General features: G+C 36.8%; 2 protein-coding genes across 2 annotated transcripts; both read right to left on the reverse strand.

The window, feature by feature from the left end:
* Positions 1-6833: 6833 nt before the first annotated feature.
* LOC104750022 (subtilisin-like protease SBT3.9) lies at positions 6834-10412 on the reverse strand. Its single transcript, XM_010471753.3, has 10 exons — positions 10301-10412; positions 10127-10218; positions 9619-9716; positions 9376-9531; positions 8638-9302; positions 8477-8547; positions 8134-8385; positions 7916-8030; positions 7664-7835; positions 6834-7571 (listed from the first exon to the last, which is right to left on the reverse strand). The coding sequence occupies exons 1-10, from the start codon at positions 10385-10387 to the stop codon at positions 7000-7002; spliced, it is 2280 nt and encodes a 759-aa protein (XP_010470055.2). The 5' UTR covers positions 10388-10412; the 3' UTR covers positions 6834-6999.
* A 10608-nt stretch (positions 10413-21020) lies between these two features.
* Positions 21021-25293, reverse strand: LOC104720813 (subtilisin-like protease SBT3.9). The gene is made up of 10 exons (XM_010438703.3): positions 25036-25293; positions 24858-24949; positions 24667-24764; positions 24417-24572; positions 23662-24323; positions 23494-23564; positions 23180-23425; positions 22966-23080; positions 21804-21996; positions 21021-21715 (listed from the first exon to the last, which is right to left on the reverse strand). The coding sequence occupies exons 1-10, from the start codon at positions 25117-25119 to the stop codon at positions 21144-21146; spliced, it is 2289 nt and encodes a 762-aa protein (XP_010437005.1). The 5' UTR covers positions 25120-25293; the 3' UTR covers positions 21021-21143.
* Between the last annotated feature and the right edge of the window lie 435 nt (positions 25294-25728).

The raw sequence follows: 25728 nt of genomic DNA on the forward strand, positions 1-25728 counted from the left end.
CTTCCTGAAAACCTGGTTGACATCATCCAGCGAATAAAGGCATTTATAGTAAGCAACATCCATGTCTTCAAGAACTCATGGATCCAAAATCCATTTCCCTTCATCATCCTTTAAGATTTCAATATGATTTCAACATCACTGCATTATTGTAGACGTGTGAAAATAGTTCTTGTTGTGATCTTCCAGGGCAATCAACTTCTCCTGAGACTTCTAAAACCAAATCATCTCCTCCTGCACCAAAACCACAGTAAACTCCTTAGAAAGCTCAACCTCTCTTACAAATAAAGCATATGTCTGCTGTAACTCTAACTGGTCTTGTACCTCTTTCATTTCTTCCATCAGTCTCTCCCTCTAACGCTGGACATCACCGAACACATATAAGTTCCACCGATTCAACTTAGCCCTCAATGTGTTCAATGCCTCAGGTGTTGATACTGCATTATCCCAAGAAGCAATCAGGAGGTCCTTAAAGCTTTCATGTTGCAACCAAGCCGCTTCAAACCGGAAAGGTCGTCGACACGGATCCCCTTTCACCACCAGACACAACTAAAGATATAGGGCAGCATGTCAGAAGAAAATAAAGGAAGGTGGGTAACAGTTGCTTCTTGCCACTTCAATCACGTATTCACACAACATAACACCCGGTCAAGCCTTTTCGCCACATAAGTCCTCTCCTTTCGTCCTTGTTTCCATGTAAATTTATTACCTTTGAACCACATAACCCCATACCACAAAGATAACAGATGTTTTTCAACCATTCATATGACACAAAGTACCGATCTCCATTTATCATAATTGTCCTTTTTAGAGGCTTCTTCAAGTTAACCCCTACACATATGCGAGCAAAACGTCTTCTTTGAAAATTCAGGGTTTTAAATCAACCTTGACTGGTTTTCCCAACCATTTCGTGATACTCATCAGGATTGCTTTACCATAGAAGTTAACGGCGAGGTTTGAAAACCTAACCCAAACCGGACTTGTAATAATCTCACCCACTAGAGGATCAAAATCCAGTGCCCATGCTTGTGCCATAAGGTAGCTACCAAAAGTACGCTGCAGTCCCCCTGTGAGTGCCGCCAATACTCTTCTTCCAACTCAAAACAGGCCATTAAGAATTGGCATGGTAGGTCAATCACATAAATGGTCTCTTTCAGTTTCCATAACTCCTGAAGCTTCCTTAACAACACTAAGATTCTGATGTTCCTCCCTAACACCCTCACAATCATGCACTAATTCTACAATCAATTCATCACCTCCAAAACTTCAGACCCAATCGTAGCCACTAGCTCCCCATCTTTCCCTTCAGGAAAATCCAAGTGAACTCGCTCCTCTACAAATGCATCATCCAACAACTCCTACGGAATCAACGTTCCCCCGGAGTTACTTCTAACAACCTTCTTCACCCATGTGATACCCAGATCCGGTGGATTGTCCGGTGGTCTCTTTCGGTCTCCCACATCCATCATGGTCGCCTCATTCTCTTCCAAAACCCTAGCTATTCTTTTATGATTCCTTGTTAGTAAAAAATTGGTTCTATAGTACACTTAATACAAACCCATCGCTTGCACGGGATAGTAAAGCCAACTAGACCATATTGCCTCGTCTATTCATCCCAAAACCCCAACCAATGCTTTACACGTAGCAGACCCTTGCTGCAGCCAAAAAAATTTAAAAAATAGTAAAAATTCTAATATCATTTTATAAAAATTAAAAAATAATACATTAAATAAAATGAGACAAAATAACATAAATTAAATAAAATAATTTCTACTTATCAAGGAAAACTGGAAAAAATGAAAAATTGGAAATAAAAAATTTCTTCGTAAATTATTGCCAATTATTATCTTCCAGTTTCTAATAAACCTAAAAAATAAGAAATCAAAAGAAAAAAAATATATAAGTGGCCTACTAAGTGTGTAAAACAACTATGTGTGCCTACCATCTCACAAATAGACAAAATTTCCATTAGCCTCTTTTTCTCTATGTGTTTTTTTTTTTCGAGCATCAATCGACTAAACTTAATTCCTTCAAACATAAAACATTTCAATGTTAAATACTATAGTTATTTATTTTGTGAGTTTTGGATTGATTTTTAATAGTTGTATGATATGAAAAAGATATTTAGCATTCTTTATCTGATTTACATGAAAATGCAATGAAGACATTTAAAAATTACGTATGTGGTAATTTTTCATATTAAATAAAGAGAATTTTTTAGAAATATCTCTTTTGAGATACACATTTTCAAAAGTATCCCTTTTAAAAATATTTTTATTTTTTCCCTCTTTTATACAATTATAATATATTAAATTAATTTTTAAAATTTCTTTTAGGTTTGGGTTCTCTATTTTACATTTAGGGTGTATTTTAAAGAGGTAGGGTTTAGTATTTAAAGTTTAGGGTTTAGAATTTAGTTATTTTTAATATTAAAAAGAGGTAGTTTTGAAAATGGACACCATGAAGTAATATTTTTGAAAAGTGACATAGAAAAAATGTTTTTTTTGAAAATGCCCCTTAAATAAATACAATTCTTTGAATGTATATTCTAATTTCTCCAAAATATAGAGAAAAGCGTAGAACATATTCTGAATTTTCTTGAACATAGAGTAAAGTATTGAATATGTACTCTTAATTTTGTAAAACATAGCTTAAAATGTAGAATACATATTCTGAATTTTGTACGACATAAAATTTATAAAAAACAATAATTTTTTCGATAGAAGGATATCTATCTAATCCCTCGCAAAACTACTATAGCAAGAGATTTGCAAGGGAAATCAATTTCTTGCTATTTGCTTCTCACAAAATGGTCAATGTTGCAAATCCTTGCCAAATTTGCTAGGAACTAAATCTCTCGCAAAGTAATTGTAAATTGCAAGGAATAAAAGCGGTAGCAGATTCCTTGCAATTTTGTTTTTAGTACATCTCTCTCAGAGTTTGGTATGGATTTGCTAGGAAACATAAATAAAGAAACTATAAGAAAAAAATAAAATTATTTTCCTATATAATTTAATATATTTAAAATTTTATTCATCATATATACATATCAATATAATTATAGATTTCGTGACAGGTTTTTTAAAATTAATATAATATATTGATATTAATAAACCACCCAAACTGGGAATTGGTTAAGAGTTACAAAATTAAACCAGTTACAAAATGTCGGTTGAACTTGATACTAAAATCAACAATAAAAAAACCCTAATTCCACATACACAACCAGATTTTGTTTGCCGATGTGCCCTCATTTCCAGCTGCTAGCCCCAAACCCCCGTTTGTTTTTTTAATAATAGTAATAATATAATTAAATACCCCATAATATTTAATTACAATCCAACCAGTAAACCAACAATAACTCAACATGCACAGCGGAAATATATAAACCAAACTAACATCCTAACCAAGGTTCCAATAACAAAATAATATAACCAATAATATAACCGAGACACTAGATCATCCTCCTCCTCATCGCTATGATTCCACGCTACACATTACCTATACCACAAACACAATGAGATGCGTGAGTATTACCAGAAATACCCAGTGAGACGATCCTACCATCTACGAGCTATACACACAAACAAATCAAGAGTACCACAGATAAACATAACAAACCAGCCATTGAACAGTACAACCAATAACACATTCGCCACACCTACACATCATCACACAAAACAAGTCATACAATCCAATCGCTCAGATAAGCTCATGGTTATGCACTCACCTTAACAAGCTGATTCTAACAACAAATACAACCAGGTGAGACTCTCCTTGCGTCTGAAATAGTCCATCCACGCCCTACTACAAGACACACAGCCAAAAGCAACCTTGAGGCAAACTGGACAGAAAGATCATAAAAGAACATTCTCAAAGACGAAACCCTAAAATAAAAACAAACCGTTAACTATGAAATCCCTCCTGTAAAAAGATATCCCTAGACGTCATGAAACTTCTCACAAAACAGAAACAAGACAAGACCACGATCTCAGTTACAATCCCCAATGGTCCTAACTCGCGTATGAGAAAACGTTTCTCACAAAATGGCCAATAACTCATCGAGTATAAATCTAAATCCAATTCTGTAAAGAGTACAATTACGATGAAAGGCTTGGAAATAATTCTACCAAATTTCGTTACCTTTGAGTAAGATTTGATATGCCGAAACCCTTTTCTCCCAAACCCTTATGATTCTGCTTCCTCTTTACTCTCTTTCACACCAAGCTTACTATCTTTTCTTGTCTCCTCTCTCTCTTTATCTTGATTCTACGACAAAAATAATGGAAAAAGCAAGAAGGAGGGGTCCAAACCTTATAAACACCTTCTTAGGATTTCTCAAAACCGACTCTAAACCGGGAGAACTTAAATTAAACCGGCCAATTTCTAAAATTAGGAAATCGGGATGTTAGAAAAAATGATCTTCAAACCAACCATATTGTCAACCCAGTGGAGAAGAAGAACCAGCACTCCACTCGCAGCACAAGCCTTTTGCTCCACCACCGTCTCCTTTAGCACTCTTTTTATGTCGTCGGATTTCTTTTTCCATCTTCAATTATAGTGGTGGCTAGAAAAAGAGTTTGGATTCACGGATTTCCGGACATTAGATCTAGATCTTGTTTTGTCTTGTTTCGTGGTGGTGGTCAAATCTCCATCTGCGGCGAACTTTACTCTATTCAGATCTAGATCTTGCTTTGCCACTGTCTTCTTTAGATCTTTGGATTTCTTTGATTATCTTCCTAAATTATCCTTTATCATTTTTGTGTCGTAATTTATGTTGTTGGTTTCTTTGATCTCTGGATGGATCAGGAGTGGAGGTGACAAAGAGGAGAAGGAAAAGAAAAAAGGGGAAATAATTATGTCCGTCAGATTTAATCTAATCAACGGTGCATGATAAGCTAAAAGACCAATCCATGTCCCTATGAACTAACCAATGGGAACTCAGTATCTTTTGGTTTATTAATTTTGTAATTTGGAGTATTATTTTTGGTATATTATAGGTAGACAAAATATCTTAAACCTATTTATAAATTCATTAATTGTTTTACATTAGAGTTAAACATATCTTTAACATATATCTAGATTCGTTAATCTGCTTAGCTTTTAAATTAAACATATTTACAAAATAATTGTATTTTTTTTGGTTAAATAGCTTTAAAGAATTTTGAATTTTTTTGAAATTTTGAAAAGTTTTATTCTTTTTCTAAGTATTGGATTTAGGTTTACATAAAAGTTTTTCTAAGTATTGGACTTTAGAGAATATTTTTAATATTTGAATTTTTGATTTAATTTCTAAATTTCAAAGTTTAAAAATTTAAGGTTTAGAATTTATGATTTAGGATTTGTACTGGGTTTAAAATTTGGGGTTAGTTTTTTGATTTTATGGTTTTTATTACAAAACAATCACAAAAGAGTCGTATATATAATTGGGATTTGAGGTTTAGAGATTTAAATTTATAAACAAATATATCGTACTTTTAAAAGATTGATTTTATGTAAAGTAAAAATATATGTACATTATTTTAAATATTGATTTTGATAAATATATATATATATATATATATAATGTTTAATTTTTGGTTTTATGGTTTATGATTTAATTTCTATGATTATTAAAAGTTTAAACTTTAAAGTTTAGAGTTTATGATTTAGGGTTTTGAAATAGGTTAAGGGTTTGGAGTATAGGATTTGAGGTTAATGTTTTGGATGTAAAATTAATGTTGTTAAACTAACAAAACATAAAAATGTAAAAGTTATTTTTTCTTAATTTGTTTGAAAAATATAGAAATTTATTTGATGAACCTTATGAACTCTCAAAAGTATTTGAAATCAAATTTGATTAAACTTTGTAAGTTATTTTTTAATTTTATTTTCTCAATTTGCAATAGATTTGCAATGGCTCTCGCAAACCCTTCGCATATCCCTCAAAAATTTGCTATGGATACTATCATCGCAAAACTGTCGCAAATTTGCAATGGATGTGTGAGGAATGTTAATTTATCTCGCAAATCCCTCATAAATTTGCGACGGATTTCCGAGGACCCACTACCTCACAAATTTGTGAAGAATTTGCTAGTAATTTCACATTTGTAGCATACGCTCCGCAATTCCATCACTAATTTGCGAGGGATAATTTATTTCGCAAATATTCCTAGCAAATTGATTGTTTTCTTGTAGCGTTATTTCTAAAATTTTTAGAACATATTTCAATTATGAATTATTTGATCCGTACATTAAATGATTGTGGAGAGTGCAAATTTCGAGATAAAATTTAATATAGCTTAGATGAAACCTATACAGATCTGAAGAAGACTTCTCTACAATGAGTAAAAAAGTGTAATATTTGATTACTTGCTTTCCAAGGAAGCTAATGAAGAAAAATAAAATATAAAGGTAATTACAAAGTTGTATTCGGCTGAAGAAGTCACATTAGGCTCGGAAGGAACTAGCCCGTAATCAATCCAAAGGCAGAGACTCAACTTCGGCCTTGTATTGTATAACGAGCCCGACCACTTCACCGAACACCACTGAGTATCAGTTTACCCTTAAAGCCTCCACTCGGTTTACAAGCTCACGTTACCAAGCTCGGCAACAGATCATGCCTCTTCTCTATATATATGTAGCTCTGTGATTTTTGGCTTCTCTCGATGTGGGACATGTAAGTAAGTTAATTATACTTGTATTTGCAAATAAATAAGATAAAATAAATAGAGTTATTTTTAGAAAATAAAAAGGTTCCGTACTTATTATTAGTGCAAAAAAATCGTACGCAAGGTTGTTTTGAAACCGTACTATTTCAAGGAATTAGCCGAAAGATCTCATTCAAAATAACTTCAGATCGATGAATATTCAGAGTGCTTATGACAATTTTATTTACGGATGAATTAACAACCGATTTCACAGAATAGTATTATTTATTCATCAGCATTATGCCTTACATATACATCAACACAACAATAAAGTTTAGTACTTAATTTCTCACAAATATGCATTTCACTTACATCAGTTCTCATCGTAGTATCGTTGCAAGATCTGGGTTCTCACAGATACCGGGATGACCACATTGTGCACACTGTCAGTCCATGTCAAGCTTCCAAAGTAATAGCCAGTATTTACTTTGTGCGTCGTCGAAACTCTCACTTTAAAAGAAACATTTTTGGTCGTAGAGTTAAACTCTAGCGTATATGGTGTCACGGTCATACTAACGCCGATTGGAGGATCGATCATAACTTTGTATATCGAGTTGAGTGGTCCAACATTAGTGACGGTTCTAGTGAGAGTGACCTCGTCTTTGAGGTTCGGTATTGTGATGGATGGCAAGTTTAGATCAAGAACAGAACGCGTGGGCTTAGGACAGACTGTTTTCTTTTCGAGGATTTGGGAAACGGAGACGTTATTGTAATAAGTAGAGCATAAGTACAAGACATAGTCATCAATGGTCATGTCGTATATGAGACCTGGTCTTGCAGCTTTCTCTGGATTCACAAGGCCTCCTCCGTAATCAAACGGATCTGCTAGCTTGTGGCTTGAACCGTCTGCAAAAATGGGCTCCCCGGATGGATCAGTTTTCCATGCTGCGATCCCAAGACCAATATGTTATTTTGATAATTCTAACAATGCATTTCAAGAAAGAAAAAAAAACAATGCGTTTGAAGATTATAAGAACCTGTGGTGACAATAGCTGATCTGATAGCAGCAGGAGACCAATGAGGGTATAATGATTTGAGTAGCACTACAACTCCTGAAACAACAGGAGTAGCCATTGATGTCCCTGACCTCATAACAACTCCTGTTCTGTTTGCTGCTAGTATGTTCACGCCAGGTGCTGCTATATCCGGCTGTAGTAGGCAGAAGATTAGCCATAAAAAAACTATAAGAATCTCAAGGGGTTGAATAGGTATGGAAACATGTGATATACCTTAAGAATCGCTGGAGATATTGAATTAGGTCCTCTTGATGAAAAAGTTGCTACCTTTGTGGCCACGTGGTGTGAAACAAGTGTTCTTGAAGCATGTATCTTTACAATGGGAGATCTGAGAAAACAAAACCCAAAAAATTAAATGTAGTAATATATGTTTAGATCCATGATCCATGAAACTATCGGTCGTAGAGACGGTGAAAATTTTGTAATGATACCTAGTGGAGCGTATGTAGAAAAGAATGTCAGTTCCGAGCTCAAAGTCTACCGTAACGCATGGAAAGATACGAGTTGGAATAAGCGAGTGGGTTGGATTTCTTGCAATAATTACCCCGAGACCACCTGCATTACTTACTGCGGTTATAGCATTTACTACAGCCATAGAGGTGGGATTTAAATCTGCTGTGAAACATAACACAACTTTTCCTTGTATTGTTTTATTGGGATTAGCCCGGAGCTCGGCGCAGTCACTGTAAGGTAAAGGCATCATGTTCGGATGTTCCAAATACACAACTCTCAAGTTTATATAGTCAAAACATGAAATAGATGATTCGAAGTTACCCGGAAAGTGGTCTCTCTGGGTAAGTAAGATCAACAGAACCGAGTTCTGGACCAGCAAAGATTGCTTGACCCTAAAGTAAGCAAAGACGAAATCTATAACATTAGCGTTATAAATCTTTAGCAAAAGAGATAATATTGTAGTTCTTTAGTCATGAATATACCAGTGTTGTTATATTGTTCCCAAGTGTGATGGCTGTGGGAAAGGAACGGTCTAGAGTAGTTGCAGCCACCGTCAAGATCCAAGGAGATACATTGGCAATGGTCTGAGCCGCAGGGCCATTATTACCAGCTGAAGCTACGACATGAATGCCCTTTGCTACCGCGTGGAATAATCCCATAGCAAAAAGGTTCACATCAGTTTCTAGATTTAAAGGAATTTCCGTGGGTCCCAAAGAGAGTGACAAAACATCAACACCATCATGAATAGCTTGGTCGATTGCTTTTAAGAGATCAGCATCTGAACATCCAATTTGAGACCAGCACGCCTTATAAGTAGCTAAATAAACACCCGGAGCACCACCTCTTGCAGTTCCTCTTCCGAGGCCTAAGTAGCTTACATTAGGAAGAAAAGAACCACCAATGGTTGAGGCAACATGCGTGCCATGACCGTTAAAGTCTCTCGGGGAAAGGTACTCTGGGTTCTCTGTGGTATTCAAGACTCCAACTTCGGCAACAAGGCCATCAACAAAGTATTTTGCTCCTATCAGCTTTTTATTGCAATGAATCGAGGCGTTGAAGAGTTCTCCAGATACACAGCCACCTTTCCAACGGCTAGGAATGGGTCCATAGCCTTTGTCATTAAACATTTCAGACTCTGGCCACACTCCTGCATGCATATTGGATGGTTTCTATCAATAAATATGTCATTTAGGAGAATCAATAAGACGTTATGCACATACCTGTGTCAATGACTCCAACGATTACTTGGCTTCCCATGTTGGCCTTATGTAGAAGACTCTTTGAAGTGCCCGGAGACAAGCCCAAGTAATCCCAAGTTCTGGTTGTTGTCAGTTCGTATAGTGTATTTGGTATGACATGTACTACTTCAGGCAGTTCTGTTCTCAAAGGGGAAATGGTTTGTTCAGAAAAATAACTTCTTGGGTTATTATGTCAAGTCAAAAAACAGAGAACTTTGCAAGTACGTGAAATTTGCTGGGCTTGGGACTCTGTAAGTTTGGCGGCAAAACCTGAGAAGCCATGTCGATAACTATACACTATTGAATCATGGACTTCTTTTTTGCTGAAAACATGACAATTGTAATTATCATTACAAAACTATATCAAACAAACTTGTAATATACAATTCATCATCATTAATCATTAAAAACTTGAAAACTTATTAATGAAACAATTTTTTTGAGACCGTCTATATATAGGATGGATTATCAACTACTCCATGTCGTTCAAAATATAAGATGTTTTGCAAGTTGTTATGCAAATTTTAATATGTATTTAATAATTTGTGATCATTATATTATGCAGTTTTGTTTATGATTGGTTGATTTTTTTAATTAAATATAAATGATATTTTTTTAAGAATAAGAACAATTTATCTAAATATGCATGTTCTTACCTTAAACATCATATATTTAAATTGAAACGGAGAAAATAATATATAATCTCATTTATAGAATTACTACTTAATTACACCTTCCAAGAAGAGGCCTCAACAACTGATGGTGGGATTCAGTGACAGACTCAGGATGATCATGTGTCTTCTTTCCCAGATAAACCACATAAACCTGCACGTTGGTCACGAGCAATACTACTCAAAGTTGAATGGTTATGTTGCTTGATGAAATACCTCTCATAAATGCTAAGTACCTTGGTCTCATGAGCAAAGACAAAACTGATTTGCAGATTCAGAACTATAGTTAGAACCATCGTGATGATAATATTTATCTGGCCCATCCTATATCTTTAAAGAATAGAGGGATAGTGTGAGAACTGAAAACGAGCTTCTCCTTCCGAAGTGATTTAACTGTGGAGGAGCTTATCGCCGTTAAGTAATTCCGAACTGATTTGAGAGAGTTTTTGAGTATTTGATTTTGTATTGCTTTTTCGGGAAAAAGGGTTCGATTCTCTACAACTGACCCCCCCCTTACATATTTATACCGACCAATTTATTACTAAATTAATGCGCCATTAATAGGACGCGATTTGCGCGGACTAATTAATCCTCTTGAATGCGGGAATCTTTGACCTGGACCGAGCTGCGAACTGGCCAGCACGAAACATCTCCGCGCTCTCTTCCTTTCTCCGGGCCTGATGGGCCGATCACTAATTCGCTCTTGGCCCAGTGGACTAGCCCGGCCTAGGTCCTCTTGCCTATTGCCCGAGATGGCAGATCGTGGGTACAACAGTTGCCCCCCAAGTCTCCCGAGCTGAACAGTTCGGGGGACTTTTATCCTTCAAGCGATCAATTTCAGGAACTGAATATTCCCCATATCTCCACGATTTGATCGTGGTAATGATGAGATTTGCTTTCCCGAACAAGACTTGGGGCCCACTAGGTGGCGTCTTACGAGGACCAGCTGTTTGTTTCCCCATCCTCTTCCGAGGTGAACCTTCTTCAAGAGAGGGTCGCCGATCTGGAGGCCCAGGTAAAAGAGTATGCAAGGCTGGAGGCTGAGAATGCTAGCACCGTAGCGAAGGCCGAACAAATCCGAGCTCGGATGAAGAAGGCTGAAATAGAGGTGATCGACCTTGGGGTTGCCAACGAGGACCTCCGAGGCAAACTGAAGAAGGCGGGGGATCTTTACTTCGAAGCAACGGAGGATGCGAAAGCAGCCAAGAACAGGTTGCACGAGATCGAGCTTCGCAATCAGCTACTCGAAGCTGGCAACAGCTGCGAGATCGAGAGGGTGCGAAGGGAGGAGAGACAGGCAATGAGGCGAACTCTCCGTCCTCTGGTCGAGGAGGTGAAGGTCACCTTCGAAGAGAGGGAGAAGCTAGCCCCGCTTCAGATCCGGGCTGCCGAGATCAGGGCTAACCGGATGCTGGTCGAGGAGATCTCTAGGGGCGAGATCCAAGATATGGAGGCCGAGCTCGGACTCCTGAAAACTGACGAGGAGGAGGCCGATGAAAAGGTTTCAAAGGTAACTCCCCGTGAACACGACCTTGCTGCATTCTCATCCCTCTTGGCGGATACGCCCGATCTCTTATGCAACGAGCACCCTCTTAGCGTCACAATTGACGAGTCTGGTACTAACCTCGGGCAACTCTCGAATCAGGGGATGGACGACTATCTGGCGACCACCAGGTCGGTGGGGGAGCTTGTGGAGATGGGCTTGGCCCTCTCCGAAGCGGCGTCTGAACCTGTCTGTCCGGATCAATAGTTCCTATTCTGGGGTTGTTTTGGCATGAGTTGCCCCCCTTTTTGTAGTATTTATTTTTAGATTTGGTCGTGGTGACCACTCCGTATGAACTATTTTCTTTTTGTGCCATTTTTTGTTTAATTTCCACAATGCGAACTAAATTTCCAAAGCCTTTTGTTTGAAAAGATGGTTCGAGCAGAAATGAACGCGAAGTGAGAACTTCGGTTAAATAGTTCGAAAAAATGACATCCCAACTTTTATCAGTAAAGCTGAGTACGAAGTGAATACTTCGGTTTAGATAAGAATTTTGTGAAACTAAGCTTTGACTTTAAGCAAAGCGGGGGACGAAGCGAGGACTTCGGTTTAGTGTTTTCGCAACATTGAGCTTTAAAGTAAAGCTGAATACGAAGTAAGAACTTCAGTTTAAGATCGCGAAGTTGGACCTCGGCTTTAGATGCGATGTCAGGCTTCGGCTTTTTTTTTTTTTTTTTTTTTTTTTTTTTTTCGGTTGCGAGGTCCGGACCATTATTATTAAAAAAAAGTTTAAGAAAACTTTAAATTTTATTAATATGGATAGCTGGACCCGAAGTGGGCTGCCTACGTACCCTTATCGGGATCAAGCTAAATTGTAGTTCGATACAAATAAATTAGCTGTAAAAAAGCTTAAGGTGTAAAGAATTCCATGACCTCGGGACTGCCAAGGGGCGGAGAGTTTTGTTTTTGCGCAGCAGCGAGTTTGTCCTCCTCTGCGACTATCCAGTTCGAAGCTCGGTGTAATGCGTCCTGAATAGTTGGGAAACGATTCACGGACAGTTCTTCGCGGAAGCGAGATTCATGCCAGAGGCCGTTCTTAAGCGCGGCCAGGGCAGTGGAGTCCGAGAGTCCAGGAATCTTGACCTGGATCTCCTTGAACTTTGTTATGTAAGACCGCAGGGACTCTCCAGCCTTTTGGCTTAAGTTCCAAAGCTGAGCATCCGTCACCGCAGTTTCGATTAGGCTAGAATACTGCTTGACGAACGAGGTCGACAGCTCGGTAAAGTTTGTTATGGAGCCAGCTGCTAAAGATGCGAACCAAAGCAGTACCGGTCCACTAAACGTTTCTGCGAACAGCTTGCAGTACCCAGCGTCTGCTTCGTGGGGCTCGAGGTCTGCCCGGCTAGCTGTTAGCAAGAAAGTCTTGAGATGATTGGTAGGATCTCCTTTTCCTTCGTAGCTCGAGAACTTAATTTTGCCGGTATCTTTGATGCGGACTCGAGCTATTTGATCGGAAAAGGGAGTTCGCCTCGATTCCTCAATCACCCGAAAAATATCCGGAGCCGAAGTGGTTGCACTATGCATCACAGACCGCATATCCCGGATTTCGCTCTGCATACGGAAGATCTTGGGATTGGTGACATACCCCAGAGTCGAAGTGTTTCCTTCTACAGGGAGAGGAAGACGGACTGGGACCTCAGAAGATCTTAGGACACCAGGCTGAACCGGAGTATGGCCATCGCCAGTCAGCGGTGGCGCTGTTTGTGTGTTGGTTTGGGGCGGGAACGAATCTCCCGGAGTGACATTTGTTGCTGCCACTTGCGAGGTGGAAGGTGGAGTCACACCGGAGAAATCCAAAGCACGTCGACGCGGGTTTTGGTCGGAGGACAGGAGGTCGACCCGGTCGGCGTACGCGCGGTGGGAGGCCGAGAGATCGGCTACGGACGTCGTGATATCCTCCAGACGAGTGGAAATCTGGCCCTCCAAGCTGTCGAAACGTTCAGTAAGAGCGGCGGAGGCGGCTTGCTGACGGTCGGACTTCTCGGACAAGTCCTGCAGGAGCTTCTGGATCACCTCCAAGGATGCCTGATTGGGAAAGCCGGTTGCCATAGCGGTGGTTGTGTGGAGTGTACTTGTGTATGAAGTCGGAACTAACGAGAGTCAGGCGATAACTACCTTCCTTCTAGCGCCAAATGTGAGAACTGAAAACGAGCTTTTCCTTCCGAAGTGATTTAACTGTGGAGGAGCTTATCGCCGTTAAGTAATTCCGAACTGATTTGAGAGAGTTTTTGAGTATTTGATTTTGTATTGCTTTTTCGGGAAAAAGGGTTTGATTCTCTACAACTGACCCCCCCTTACATATTTATACCGACCAATTTATTACTAAATTAATGCGCCATTAATAGGACGCGATTTGCGCGGACTAATTAATCCTTTTGAATGCGGGAATCTTTGACCTGGACCGAGCTGCGAACTGACCAGCACGAAACATCTCCGCTCTCTCTTCCTTTCTCCGGGCCTGATGGGCCGATCACTAATTCGCTCTTGGCCCAGTGGACTAGCCCGGCCTAGGCCCTCTTGCCTATTGCCCGAAATGGCAGATCGTGGGTACAACAGATAGTTATGTGGATCCTTATTGGTTTGAGTTGGAGATACTGATTAATGAAGCAAATACATGCCTCTATATACTAGAATGTAATGTTCCTTATTGGTTTGCGTCATTGAATTGCGTCCTTGGTTTGGTCTGTGTTATCTCTTGTTCTCACGTTTTGCTAGAGTCAATATGGTCAACCTTTTTACTATTCAAGAAAAACTAGTCTATATTATCAACCTTTATACTATTCAAGAAAAATTAGTCTATATTATCAACCATTCAACCTTTATATTGATACTTATACATCCACCAGTTAAGGTTTTTCTTTTCGGGGAAAATCAGAGGATAATCCGAATTCTTACCACCAGACTATTCTTTTTAGGTTGAGTGTAGCTGTCGAGTAGCTCAATAACTAAATTTTCTAATGAATTTTAGGATGGGTGAAATTATAGAAAGTGATTGTAAGTAAGGACAAAACAAAGGAAAATATATGGTGATGATTTGTAGAATAGGTAAAACATTTTTAAAGCCTTCCAAACATAGCCAACCAGTCTAAATATCAAAATAGATTCATACACCGAAAGAGGATTTGGGGCTCATTAAGAAAGGTGGTGGTCCGAGAGTTACAACAACCACAAAATGAAATCAGATAAAATCCAATCCTAATATCAGTTTCTATAAATTAAGAAAATAAAACACTAAACAATAAATTGAGAGGAAGTAACTTAAATTAAATAAAACTATTTTTACTTATTAAGTAAAATTAATGTTGCCAATTATTATTTTCCAGTTTCTAATAAATCCTACAAAAATAAGAAATTCAAAAGAAAAGAAATATATAAGTGGTCTAGTAAGTGGGTAAGACATTAATGTGTGCCTACCATCTCATCTCACAAATAGACAAAATTTCCGTTAGCCTCTTTTTCTTTATGTGTTTTTTTTTTCGAGCATCAATCGAATAAACTTAATTCCTTCGAACGTAAAACCTTTTGAATATTAAATACAATATTTTTTCATTTTGTGAGTTCTGGATCAATTTTGAATATTTGTGTAATTTGAAAAAGATATTTAATATTCTTTATCTGATTTGCATGAAAATGCGATGAAGACATTTGAAATATATATCTGTGGCAGATAATTTTTAATATTAAATAAATACAATTCCTAGAATGTATATTCTAATTTCTTCAAAACATAGAATGAAACGTAGAACATATTTTGAATTTTGTAAAACATAGAGTAATATGTAGAATATGTACTCTGAATTTCATATAATATAGTGTAAAAATATGTATTCTGAGTTTCATACAACATATAAAATTCCGTATTCTAAATTTTTTATAACATATTTCAATTCAGAATTATTAGATCCGTACATCAAGTGATTGTTGGGATTGCTAATTTCGATATGGAATTCCTACTTGTTTTCTCTAATATTTTATCAAAAGTAAACTCTTAAATTAGAGTTTACATGATCAGAGAGTCATATCCAATATGTTTTTGGTGATAAAATTTTAATACAAAACTATACTAATATTTTATAGTGACAAATACGTCACAACTTGAGACTATAGTGTGACCGAGATTATTATTTGCGACTGTTTTGCCACCTTCTTGATCAAATTGCGTCTCTTTAGCGACTGTTTTAAATTAATCAGAAAATTTTTCTAATATGAATACAAAACATATACCCTTATACTTTTCTACTTATATGTGATGTATATATATTATTTACTAAATTTTAAAAACAATATCAATAAAACACCAAATTTGACAATTATGTTTACATCTTCCAAAACATGTATTAAGATTACTTGTGTTTTATAAAGGAAGAGTAATTAAGATGTTTAATCTTTACAAAAACATATACAAATTATTTTGTTTGATATTTTATCAAAAGTAAACTCTTAAATTAGAGTTTACATGATCCAAGAGTCATATCCAATATGTTTTTGGAGATAAAATCTTAACACAAAATTATACTAATATTTTATAGTGACAAATACGTCACAAATTGAGACTATAGTGTGACCAAGTTTATTATTTGCGACTGTTTTGCTACTTTCTTGATCGAATTGCATCTCTTTAGCGACTGTTTTAAATTAATCAGAGAATTTTTCTAATATGAATACAAAACATATACCCTTATACTTTTCTACTTATATGTGACGTATATTATTTACTAAATTTTAAAAACAATATCAATAAAACACCAAATTTGACAATTATGTTTATATCTTCCAAAACATGTATTAAGGTTACATGTGTTAATTAAGTAAGAGTAGTGAATGATGTATATATTTACAAAAACAGTTACAATTTATATTGTTTGATCTTTAATCAAAAATTAACTCCTAAATGAGAGTATACATGATCAAAGAGTCATATCTAATATTTTTACTCAAATTCTAAAATATATCTAATATTTTCACAAAACAGTCACAATAACAAACTAAAGTGTGACTGGGGTTATAATTTGCGACTGTTTTGTCACTAAGTAGATTGTGCATCTGTTTCTGTCAGTCGCAATAGAGTCTTAAAGTACAACTATTTAGCGACTATCTTACATTAATTTTAGAATTTTACAAATATGAATACAAAAATTGTCAACTTATACATTTCTACTTATATCTGACATCTAATTTTTACTAAATTGTTATAATCACATCAATAAAACACCAAATTAGACAATTATGTTTATATCCTCCAAAAAATGTATTAAGGTTACATGTGTTTGATTAAGTTAGAGTAGTGAAGGTTGTATATCTTTACAAAAACAGTTACAATATATATTGTTTGATCTTTAATTAAAATTTAACTCTTAAATGAGAGTATACATGATCAAAGAGTCATATCTAATATGTTTTTGGTGATGAAATCTTAAAAATATTATTACTTATGTTTTAGCGTTACAAGGCAGTCACAATTTGAGACGTAAAGGTGACTGGGTTTATAATCTGCGACTGTTTTGCCACTAAGTATAGTTTTTGTTTAATGTTTATGACAGTCACAAAGTAGTCCTAAAGTACCACTACTTTCTTACGGATTAAAAATTTCCCCAAAATTTAGTGAAATTATTAGCGGTAATAATTTCCCCAAAATTTAGTGAAATTATCAGTTAAACTAGTAACCCTTCATTAAACAAAAACCCGAAACCCTCTTAGTTAATATCGAAACCTCTTCTTCAGTCCTTAGTTATTTCTCTCTGTATTTTTGTTTTCCAATTCAGTCAAAATCTCTTCTTTTTCTCTTAAATTCCGACTTCTTCTCCGATGAAATCCGGTGGTGGTCATGGTTCTAAATCCGGTGGTGGTCGTGGTGCTAGATCTGGCGGTGGTGGTCGTGGAACTGGCGGCGTTGCGAGACAAAGTAGAGATGTCGCTTCGTCGTCTCACTCCTCTAACCTTTCCTCTCACAACGAAACTTCATCACACTCCCAACATTCTCAACCGTCGCTTCCATCTCGGTATACGCAAGAATCATTTCCCCAGTATCCTCGAGAAGCTTCTCCTCATCCACAACAACCAGGCTTTCAACAACAGCTCCACTCCCAGATGTAGCAGCCACCACCACCGCATGCTCATGTTCCGGTGTATCAACAGCCGGCTCCTCAGAATCCGGGATACCAACCGCCGCTTCACAATCTTGGATATCAACCACCGCTTCACCATCCGGCTTATCCACCACCGCTTCAGAATCTGGAGTTTCAGCCGCCGGCTCCTCAGAATCCGGTGTATCAACAGCCGGCTCCTCGGAATCAAGGATTCCAACCGCCGCCACCTCAGAATCAGGACAATCAAGAGCATCCACCACCGGCTCAGAATCAAGACTTCCAACAGCAACTTGATGATTTGCTTGCACTTCCTGGTCGACATTATCTCCCGATATTGAGTCCGCTTCCCATCCCCGACACTCAAAGCATATGGTAAAATATTTTTTCTTCTATTTTATCATTTGATTATCGTTTTGATAAATAAGTAGAAGAATGATTTGTGTGTTGTGTTATCGTTTAGATAAATAAGTAGATTATTGTTTGGTTCGGTTTCTTATTGTTTTCAAAGTTTGGTTCGTTTTCTTAGTTGTTTTCAAAGTTTCTTAATTGTTTTCAAAGTTTGGTGTGTTGTGTTGTGTTGTGAAGTTTGGTTCGATTTCCATTAGATTATTGTTTTGTGATTCATTCGCTTATGTTTGATGGCTTCTAGTTTATAACTTAACACTCTCATATTTATGTAACAGGTTTGGACGAGACAAAGGAAAGCTATCTCGTGTTATTTTCTGGGATTTTAAGGAGAAAGTTTGATGGTCCATACTTCAGCTGGAAGGTTACGCCCTTACACATACGCGAGAGATATTTTTGATCCTTTGCGGTAATATGTGACACAGCTTCTATTTTTTACTATTCTAAGTTAATGAGTTTGTCTTTTGTTTACTTACTTGACACTTACTTTACATTGTTGTACTGTGTAGGGGAAATACAACTGGGATGTTGCGATTATTGAGCTTGTGAGAGAAGAATTTGTGAAGATAGCGAAAAAAAGAATGAAAGGAATTGTATGTCAAGCAAAGACGTATGATGAGCCACCGATTTGGATCAATCCTACGCTTTGGAAACAAATGTGGGAGCATTGAGACACACCCGAAGCTAAGGAGAAGAGCTCTAATGCATCCCAAGCCCGTAATTCTGATCGTGGCGTTCTTGGAATCCACAAACATCTATCCGGCCAGAAATCTTACTTACAAATTCAACAAGAGTTGGTAAATGCTTTAAACTAACTCTAATTATTTCATTTACATATTTCATTTTCCACAATTAACATTCTTTTTATCCATTGTAGGAAGAAAAAATGGGACGTCCTGTCTCGCTTGGAGAGGTGTTTGTCGCAACACATACAAACGCAGATGGAAGTTTTGTTGATGCATATGATAATTGTCTTATTTTGCTAAGCTAAGTATCTGATTTTGATTGATGCTTAAGAATCCTTGATATTGATATACTTTTGATTGATGCTTGAGAATATTCGATGTTGATTATCTGGGTTTGTGTGATATTTCTGTTTATTATGTTTGTTTTGTGAATGATCATCTCTTCTTCTGTCTTAGTGTACTGTAACAGATGCCAAGGGAACCCCCTTTGGACTTGGAAGTCTCTCGGAGATAATCACCAAAGGGAAAAGAAAGGCTACTTATCCAAGCTCTAGTCTAACTTCGCTGTTAGAGATTCAAGAACAACTCCAGGTTGCTCGTCGTAAGCTCGCTGATCAAGATCAAGAAAATGCTCGACGTGCCAGAGAAGATGCTAGACGTGATGGGGAGCAACGTATCGCTCAAAACCGCATTGCATCCTTGGAGATGCTCGTATCCTACTTGAAGACCAGTGATCCGGGGGTTGCAGAATTCATGTCTACTCAACCACCAGCCCATGCGCCATTCACCACAGCAGCACCAGTAGCACCAGCAGCCAACATCACTCCAACCAAAGCGGCCAATGTCAACCCACCTGCACCAACCACTTGAGGAGCTAGTTCACCATCTACTTCACCAATCACTTCACCAGCCACTTCACCAACCACTTGACCTTTGTTAGTATCATCCTCTCATGCTTAACTAACTAATTCTATCTCTCTTAAGCCTCTATAACAATTTTTTGGATTGTGTAGTAGTATTTATATCTCCCTTAGCCTAAAACTATTTTCTGGATATGATCATTGAATGATTTGTATGTTTTTGGTTAATATCATTCAGATTCAGGATTTTAATTTAAATTCAGGTTTTTTTTTTCAAATTTTATTGTATATGTCCCAAATTACTAGGTATAGTTTCACTAATTTGCGACCATTTACAATTTAAAAAAGCACAAACCAAGTACCAATTTCGTTGTGTATATGTCACGATTTTGGGACTAAAAAAACTTAGTCTTCAGTCAGTCACAAAACATTCTGATTCCTTTGCGACTACCTTGTGACTAAACAGCGACTACTTTAGGACCAAAATTTCAGATTTTTAAAGTTCATCCTCAACACTTTGGTATTAAATCAGTCTTCCAAACGTAGCTAATTTGTGACTACCATATCGTCTCAATCAAGTCGTATGTTACGACTGCGCCTATGAGTCACTGTAGAGTCGTTAATTGCGACGGTATATTTCTGTCTGTCTGTAGTCGCTAATTAACGACCATAACCCTTGTCTCCAATGCGTCGCAAATAAGAGACTGTTTTGCGACCAAAATATTTTGCGACCAAATATTTGCGACGGTTTAGAACAGTCCTTCAATAGTCGCACATACCGACTTAGCGACTGATTTGAGAAGATTTTGTTGGTCACAAATGACATGTTTTCGTGTAGTGAGGTTAGAAGAAGACTTCTCTACAATGAATAAAGAAGTGTAATATTTGATTACTTATGATGAAAAATAAATAAAAAAGGTAGTTGCCCAATTGTATTCGGCTAAAGAAGTCACATTAGTCTCGATACCCCGTGCCCGACAACTTCACCAAATACCCCTGAGTATCAACTTACCCTTAAAGCCTCCACTGGAATTACAAGCTCACGTTACCAAGCTGGGCAACAGATCATGTCTCTTCTCTATAAATCTATATATATATATATATATATATATATATGTGTAGCTCTGTTTTTTTGCACTATTTGAAACCGTACTATTTCAAACAATTAGCTGAAAGATCTTATTCAAAATAACTTCAGATGAATCTTCAGAGTGCTTATGACAATTTTATTTATGGATGAATTTAACAACCGATTTCACATAATAGTATTATTATTGGGTTCGAGTAGCATTGGTCACGGGGGTTCAAAATTTAAAATAGTTTCTCCCGACACCAGAAGATTAGTGTTTGGGCCTAGGAACCATTTAGATCACTCCTGAGTTATCAAAAAAAAAATAATATTATTATTATTATTATTAATTCATCAGCATCATGCTTTACACTTCAACAAGACAATAAATATAGTACTTGTCTTTTCACATATATGCTTTTCCCTTACATCAGTTCTCATCGTGGTATCGTTCGAGGATCTGGGTTCTGACAGATACTGGGATGACCACACGGCGCACATTGTCAGTCCATGTCAAGCTTCCAAAGTAATAGCCAGTATTTACTTTGTGCGTTGTGGAAACTGTCACTGTAAAAGAAACTTTTTTGGTCCTAGGATTAAACCTTAGAATATTTGGTTTCACGGTCATTCTAACGCCGGTTGGAGGATTGATCACAACTTTGTAGATTGAGTTGGGTGGTCCCACATTAGTGACAGTTCTGGTGAGAGTGACTTTGTCTTTTAGGTTTGGTATTGTGATGGATGGCAAGTTTAGATCAAGAACAGAAGGTTTCGGGTTAGGACATTCTGTTTTCTTTCCGACGACTTGGGAAATGGAGGTGTCATTGTAATCAGTAGAGCATAAGTACAAGACATAGTCATTAGTGTTGATATCGTATATGAGACCTGGTCTTGCAGCTTTATCTGGATTCACAAGGCCTCCTCCGTAATCAAAGGGATCTGCTAGCTTGCGGCTTGACCCGTCTGCGAAAATGGGCTCCCCGGATGGATCAGTTCTCCATGCTGCAATGTGAATTGTGATCCCAAGATCAATATATTATTCTTTAATTCTAAAAGTCTATGAAACAAAGATTTGGTCGATAATCATAACCTGTAGTGACAATAGCTGATTTGATAGCAGCAGGTGACCAATCAGGGTGTAATGCTTTAAGGAGCACTACAACTCCTGCAATAACAGGAGTGGCCATTGATGTACCTGACGTCATAGCATATCCTCCATCACTGACAGAACTATTTAGAGAAGTAGCTGCTAGTATATTCACACCAGGTGCTGCTATATCCGGCTGCATTGCAGATGATTAGTCATCAAAAAAGTTTAGTTAAGTATTTTAATAACATCTTTGATATAAATAAATCAGAGAATTATATTTTAAGCTGTAAAATAATTAAATCAAACATAGACAATTGAGATGGGAATAAGCTAGTCATTTATGAGTAGGAGTTCCCATCTGTCCAGAACTAGAAGTCAACTCAAAACGACATTTTATTCACATTCTCTTATTAGGATCTATTATTCTAAAGTATTATTGGAGCTTCTTTTCTCAACAAAAGATAGGAGATTTGACTTTAGAGCATATGCATCTCTAGAAATGAGCTTTTCAGATATATTCTTTTAATAGATTTAATATAATTTATTTTTGTTTTGTATTGAAAAATATAAAAATAAGATAAAACCAATAAAATAGTGTCATGTGTGAGATAAGTTTCTTATCCAGTTTTTCATATAAGAAACAATTTTCTTCTTTCTCTCCACTTTTATATTATTTTTCTTTTTAATATTACTGAAAAAACCAGGTGATAAACTCCTAATGCAGATGGTCTTATACATACTTGTTCTTGTTCTGTTGCTGTTCAGCCAACAGTGTTCTGATCTAATTATATTACTTACTATCTACTTTCACTTCAACTCATACATACTACTTTTTGACTTTCAGCCTATTCTCAAATCAAATGTTTTTATTATTTTGGTCAATTAGTTAATCTAATTAATACATTAGGTTTGGGTGTTTTGGTTTTTATGTTTAAGTTAAAATGTTAAATCTAAGTTGTATCATGGCCTATATAAATATAAATCCCAACAATTAACCTTAATCTCTAAGAGAAAATTAGGGTTAAGATAGAGCTAAGCTTTCATATCTTTCAAAATATTCAAGTAAAAGTCTTTCATAACAGAAAGATGATGTTTGATGTCTTTCTCTCTTACTTTCATTATTGTTCTTTCTAATGTTAAGATATTAAAGGGGTTGATATACCTTAAGAATTGCTGGAGAAATCGAATTGGGTCCTCTTGATGAGAAAGTTGGCACCTTGGTCGCCACGGGGTATGAAACAAGTGTTTTTGAAGCGTCTATCTTTACAATTGGAGAGCTTGCAAAATAAAGCCCCAAAAGTGTGGTCGGTCAGTAATATTATATGTTTAAATCAATCATCCGTCAAAGAGACGGTGAAAATTTGGTAAAAAGTTACCTAGTGGAGCGTATGTAGAAAAGAATGTCAGTTCCGAGCTCAAAGTCTACCATAACACATGGAAAGTCACGAGATGGAATAAGCGAGTAGGTTGGATTTTTTGCAACGATTACCCCGAGACCACCTGCATTTTTTACTGCGAGTATACCATTACCCATAGCCCCAGCGTTTGAATCGGCTGTGAAACATAACACAACTTTTCCTTCCATTGTACTTTTGGGATTACCCGGGAGGTCGGCGCAGTCACTGCAATTAAGTTGAAGGCATCAGAGTCTGTATACAGTCAAAACATGAAATAGGTGATTCAAAGTTACGTGGAAAATGGTTTATCTGGGATAGTAAGTTCAACAAAGCCGACTGCTGGACCACCAAAGATTGCTTGACCCTAAAGTAAGAAAAGAAGAAATCTATAACATAAGGGTTATAAATCTTTAGCAAAAGAGTTTATCTTGTAGTAATTCTTTAGTCATGAATATATATACCAGTATTGTTATATTGTTCCCAAGTGTGATGGTTGTGGGAAAGGAACGGTCTTGAGTGGTTGCAGCAACCGTCAAGATCCAAGGAGCTACATTCGAAATGGTCTGAGCCCCAGGGCCATTATTACCAGCTGAAGCTACAACAGGAATGCCCTTTTCTACTGCATGGAATGCTCCCACAGAGAGCAGTTCCCTCATATCAGTTTCTTGATATAAAGGAACCTTCAATCCAAGAGAGAGTGACAAAACATCAACACCATCATTAATAGCTTCATCCATTGCCTTTAAGACATCTGCTCCTGAACATACTCCATGTAGCCAACAAGCCTTATAAATTGCTATATGGACACGAGGAGCACCGCCTCTCACAGTTCCACTTCCAAGGCCTAAGTAGCTCACATTGGCCACATAAGAACCACCAACGGTAGAGGAGACGTGAGTACCATGACCGTTAAAGTCTCTTGGGGAAATGTACTCAGGTCTCTGTGTTGTGTTCAAGACTTCAAATTCAGCAGAAAAGCCATCTATAAAGAATTTAGCTCCTATCAGCTTTCTGTTACAATTCGAGGGACTGAAGAGATCTCCAGTTTCACAGGCGCCTTTCCAACGGCTCGGTATAGGTCCATAGCCGTTGTCATTAAACATCTCAGACTCTGGCCACACTCCTGTGGCAGTGATTTGGTATTCTTTCTATCAATAAACATGAATTTTAAGGTAATCGAATCAAAGATGTTTTCTACAGGCAATTAGGCAAAAACCTGTGTCAATCACCCCAACAATGACTGAACTTCCCAAGTCGGTCTTATGTAGGAGACTCTGTGGAGTACCAGGAGACAGACCCAAGTAATCCCAAGTTCTAGTTGTTGTCAGTTCGTATATTGTATCCGGTATGACTTGCATTACTTCAGGAAGTTCTGTTCTCAATATATAGACAAGTCAAGAAAATAACTACTAGGTCCATATCAAGTCAAGTAAAAAAGCAGAGAAGAGTTGAACTCTAAGAAGTACCTGAAATTTCTTGGGCTTGGGACTCAGTGAGCTTGGCTGCAAAGCCTGAGAAGCCGTGACGGTAACTGTACACTATTGAATCATGGGCAGCCTCTATGCTGAAACATGACAATCAACTAAGTAAACTATCTTCGATCTTTCGACATATGTATGTCTCCCTAAAGTTCCTATGTAGCAGGTATAAATCATACCTTCCAAGAAGTGCCCACAACATCCGATGGTGAGAGTCAGTGACAGACTTTATATCAGCATGCTCCTTCTCTCCCAGATAAACTACATAAACCTATTGAACACAAAGAAAAAACAGTATTTGATATGTAGTATTATATATATGGCTATCAACAGAGATATCCCATAAATGTGGAGTACCTTGGTCTCAGCAACGACGAAACAGCTCTGCACAATAAGAGCTACAGTCAGAATTAATGGCATCAGAATTATGGTTTTGCCCATTTTCTCTCTTGAAATGATAAAAGAGATATATCAGTGAAGATTATCAGTGAAGCAAAAGGCTTTATATAAACTATTTTGCGTCTCTCTTTGTATCGCTGGATCGTGGATACCATGTTCTCCTTTTCCTCACGTTAAATGTTTCGGAAAAACAAAATTTTAATATTTATTTCAAACAATAAATTTTAAATGTTATTCAACTCTGAGTTATTGAGATTTGTGACACTCGATCTGACAAAGTAAGAATATACTATTTAAATGCACCTTACACGGCGTGGCAAATATTTTATGCCCCTTACAATTAAAATCACTTTAATTTGACAGAATTAAATATTTTATGCTAACAAAATATATAAATATTTTATGATAACAAAATAACAAGATGATAATACAACACATGTTTAAATTAATATTAATATCAATCTAAAGAAAAATACGTAGGTACAGGTTCATCCGAAGGTGCGAACCTTTTTGTTCATCTTCTCCTTTTTAACCAATAAAAATCTTCTATACATTATTTCATTTAAAAAATAAATTGAAATTAAACTAAAATAAAATAAATTAAAAAACAAATTATATATACTTTTAATTAAAGAAAGTTAAATATTTCTT

This window comes from Camelina sativa, chromosome 2 (genome assembly GCF_030686135.1).
Source record: "Camelina sativa cultivar CO46 ecotype springtype chromosome 2, ASM3068613v1".
NCBI lineage: Eukaryota > Viridiplantae > Streptophyta > Magnoliopsida > Brassicales > Brassicaceae > Camelina > Camelina sativa.

Bases quoted from the DNA above. Each gene is read 5' to 3' on its own strand.
- LOC104750022 (XM_010471753.3), bottom strand. From the start codon at position 10,387: ATGGGCCAGATAAATATTATCATCACGATGGTTCTAACTATAGTTCTG. The intron at 9,532-9,618 runs GTACTTGCAAAG...CTTTGAGAACAG, and splicing joins CCAAGCCCAGCAAATTTCAC to AACTGCCTGAAGTAGTACAT. The intron at 9,303-9,375 runs GTATGTGCATAA...ATATGCATGCAG, and splicing joins CGTTGGAGTCATTGACACAG to GAGTGTGGCCAGAGTCTGAA.
- LOC104720813 (XM_010438703.3), bottom strand. From the start codon at position 25,119: ATGGGCAAAACCATAATTCTGATGCCATTAATTCTGACTGTAGCTCTT. The intron at 23,426-23,493 runs GTAACTTTGAAT...ACTTAATTGCAG, and splicing joins CCAGATAAACCATTTTCCAC to TGACTGCGCCGACCTCCCGG. The intron at 23,081-23,179 runs GTAACTTTTTAC...TTATTTTGCAAG, and splicing joins TTCTACATACGCTCCACTAG to CTCTCCAATTGTAAAGATAG.